Source organism: Sinocyclocheilus rhinocerous, unplaced genomic scaffold (assembly GCF_001515625.1).
Source record: "Sinocyclocheilus rhinocerous isolate Xijiao unplaced genomic scaffold, SAMN03320098_v1.1 scaffold2531, whole genome shotgun sequence".
NCBI lineage: Eukaryota > Metazoa > Chordata > Actinopteri > Cypriniformes > Cyprinidae > Sinocyclocheilus > Sinocyclocheilus rhinocerous.
The window spans coordinates 915-4,648 of NW_015661073.1; the positions used below are offsets into that span (position 1 = coordinate 915).

Genomic DNA, 3,734 nt, shown 5'->3' on the forward strand with positions numbered 1-3,734 from the left:
ACACACATAACACTAACGAACACTGCTGCTGCTGCTGCTGATGATGATTGTGTGCAGATACGATGCATGCTGAACATCTGGGGAGTGATGCTGTTCATCCGGATGTCGTGGATCGTGGGTCAGGCGGGCATCGGTAAGATAACTGACCAACAGAACTGAACCCCGATCAGAAGGAAAGGCCAGTCACAGACTGTGTTTTGTTGTGTTCCTGCAGCTCTGTCCTGCGCCATCGTTCTCATGGCTATCGTGGTGACGACCATCACTGGACTCTCAACATCAGCAATCGCCACCAACGGCTTCGTGCGCGGAGGTCAGTGTATTATTATATTATATTTATAACCATAACTCTATTATGTAAGTTGGAGAGGTACATACTTAATCCTTTAACTGCCATCCGCATTTTTGAAAATTCACGAGAAAGTACACTATCCAAACTTAAATTATTATAATTCATGAACTCTTTTGAATACAGACCTAAGGTTGGTCTCTTTTTAAAGAAGACAATTAGCAGACTATTACAGAAGTGAAATCATTTAATAAAATGAAAGTATTAAAAAGTTATAGAAGTTTAAATTTACTGTAAAGAAAATGTGTTGTACTATTTTTATTTTATTTTACATAAAATAAATATTTAAAAAAATTGTTAAAAATACTAAATTGCTATAAAATTAAAGCCATATGTCTACATAAGTTGTGTTCCAAATTTGAAGTTGATATTAAAAAAAATTGAGGTTCATATGCAATTTTGTTTAGGCGTTGTACCAAAAACAGCCACCGGGTGCCACCCAAACTCCATTGAAAATGTTTTTATGCATTTCTGTCACAAATCTATCAATTTCTCTCTCGTCTATCACAAAATATGGAATCTTGAGACTCAGACCTTTCCAACGATATGAATTTTGTCAAAATTATAAAAAGTTTTGATTCTAAAAGACCGCTAAAGACCGCTAAAAGATTTTGAAATACCATTTCTATGGTAACGCAATGTCCGGTTTCAAAATGGTTTTCACAGGATACATTTTGAGATTTTAAGCTTTCAAATGGTATAAACTTATGAGGATTAATAAAACATGAAATATGGAAAAAGGCAACGAATTAAAGACTTTTTGTGACAAAGGTCAGAACTCCTGTTATAGATTTGTCATAGACTCTTGGTGCACTCTTGTCATAAATTAATATATTACTGTTCCTACATAATTTGTAACAAAATAAAATGGTAAAATATCTATTTAGGAGTCTTAGACCTTAGATGTATTTTTGAGGCTTGATTTTTTTAATGGAATCTACCTGAACAAATCATGAAATATCTCCTAAATGATTTAATCTATGACACAATGAATTTAATATTATTAGTCAAATGTTCTAATTTATTTTAAGTTGATTCTCAAATGTCTGTGATTTCGAGTAAGGCCTGTTAATTTTTTTAAATGAAAATTACAAGACCCATGATTTATTTTTCGAATAGCAAGAGAAGATATGTTAAGTTATTTTTTATTTTGTTCGAATATATATATATATATATATATAAAATTACATTTATCATGAACTTTATCCAAATATTGTCCGATCCTAACAAACCATACATCAATGGAAAGCTATTTATTCAGCTTCTTTCAGATGATGCATAAATCTCAATTTAAAAAAATTTACGCTTATGACTGGTTTTGTGCTCCAGGGTCACAAATCAGGATTAGTCATCAAATAATGTCACGCTTGTGAAAATGGGCTGAGAATTGATCAAATAGTGATAATCTGGCTCAGATTCAGACTGAAATCATGTGTTTGTGGTGTTTTTCTGCTGATTAATGGAGGATACAAGAATAATTCACCACATAAATGATTGTAAAAGCAAAAATGCTATGAAATGCATAATATTTAATGAGAAAGTGTGACGTGCAAAACAGACACTACTTTTGGAATCAGCTGCACAAAATTAGTGTTGGATTTCATTCAGCGGATATGATGCAGGTCGGTGTTATTTCTGCAGATATTGTAAGTCACGTGATGTCTTTGACAGGCCCAGATTGTGTTAATGGTGATTCTTGTGGCAGCTTTAGTGTGAAGAACCGTTTGAATCCTCTATGAAGAACCGTTAGTTCATTTGGATGTTAAAGGTTCTTCATGGAACATTGATGCCAATAAAGAAGCTTTATTTTCAAGAGTGCATTTGAGTTCTGCTGGATTTTGGCGGTCATCACAGCTGATTTGGTCTCTCTAGGATCCGCAGTCAGCGATTCCGAAAGGAACTCTCCTGGCGATCCTCATAACCGGAGTGGTTTACATCGCTGTGGCCATCTCGAACGGTATTTGAGTGCCGTTCTTTCTCTGATTGTTGTCGACTCGTGCATCAGCGGTGATGTTTTGCGTTCACTGTGCTTGCAGGCTCGTGTATCGTGCGGGACGCCACAGGCGATGATAACGACACCATGGTGGGCTCACTGGAGAACTGCACCGACGCCGCATGCACGCTGGGATACGACTTCTCCATCTGCAAAGAGGGCGGCTGCAAGTACGGCCTTCTGAACGACTTCCAGGTGTGTGACAGCAACTGCAGGGACCAGATGTGCTCACAGTTATCATTATTATGTTGGAACGCATATGATGATGTTCAGTGTTACTTTTAAAAGTAATGCGTTACAATATTGCGTTACTCCCTAAAAAAGTAAAGAATTACTTTTTATGGAAAGTAATGTGTTTTGTTACTTTTGCGTTACTTTTTCTCATCTGGGCTGGGCTTGCTTGTTTGTTTTTAATATAAAAAAGTTATATTTTTGGCAAATGTATAAAATCGTGAAGCGTGAAGCGTGTAGGGGTCAAAAAAACTCTTTTTTTTGGAACGCACTTCTGCGTCATCTTAACGGTTGACCTCCAATCGTCTTTTACGTTAAATATAATGTATATTTGTATATGTAATGTAATATGTATTTGTAATGTATATTGTGTCTATGTATTTGAAACATTTGAATGGACTGATAAAGGTAGCTGTAAAGTATTTTTGTTAAAGTACAATGTAGTTTTGACCATAATAATGCACCAAATCTAACTTGTATAAATATTACAGTAGTATAGAAAAATGCTATACATACATTTATAGGCGAAGTCGAACTCTGTGACGCCAAACAACTTCCCTGTGCAAAGGATCATGGGAGCCCGAAGTGTCCATTGGAGGGCGATATATCGTGTTTGGAATAGTGTTAATTTCGTTAACGAAAACTATGACGAAAAATGTGCGTTGACGAGCTTTTTTACCATGACGAGACGAAGACAGTTTCTTCGTCATCTTAGGTCATTCGGAGTAAGACAGCAGATTCTTCTGTTGTTCTTTATGTCTGTGATAATGAGTGTACTGCAATACTGCAACTCCATTTGGTATAAGAGTTTGTCTGTTATGCTAAAAACAAAGTTGTTCAATCAAATTAAAAATTTGCTCAAGGATTGTTGGTCAGCCCCTTGAGTAGCTATATGATTCAGCTTATTATGATAATTTGTTAAGACTGGCTAATAATATAGTTTCTGATCCTAATCATGTCCTGCATAATGAGTTTGAATTATTACCATCAAACCAGAGGTACAGAGTCCCAGGATTCAACAAAGTTAGGCTGAAACACTCTTCTGTGCATCAGGCGATCCTAGAGTTGAATAAGACACTTAATCAAAAATCAAGAGTATTGTGAACATGGTGTAGTTGTATAAGTGTAGTAGGAGGGTAAGGTATAATGTAATGTTTAAGGGAG

The 3,734-nt window shown here is 35.7% G+C and overlaps 1 protein-coding gene across 1 annotated transcript in view; it reads left to right on the plus strand.

The window, feature by feature from the left end:
- Positions 1 to 3,734, plus strand: part of LOC107726215 (solute carrier family 12 member 2-like) — a gene marked incomplete at its 5' end in the record, with an annotated part of 25,200 nt that overhangs the window by 707 nt on the left and 20,759 nt on the right. Inside the window, 5 exons of the mRNA XM_016535737.1 lie at positions 58 to 133; positions 215 to 310; positions 1,955 to 1,992; positions 2,219 to 2,303; positions 2,383 to 2,534. Coding sequence (XP_016391223.1) covers positions 58 to 133; positions 215 to 310; positions 1,955 to 1,992; positions 2,219 to 2,303; positions 2,383 to 2,534 — 447 coding nt within the window. The remainder of the gene's footprint in view (positions 1 to 57; positions 134 to 214; positions 311 to 1,954; positions 1,993 to 2,218; positions 2,304 to 2,382; positions 2,535 to 3,734) is intronic.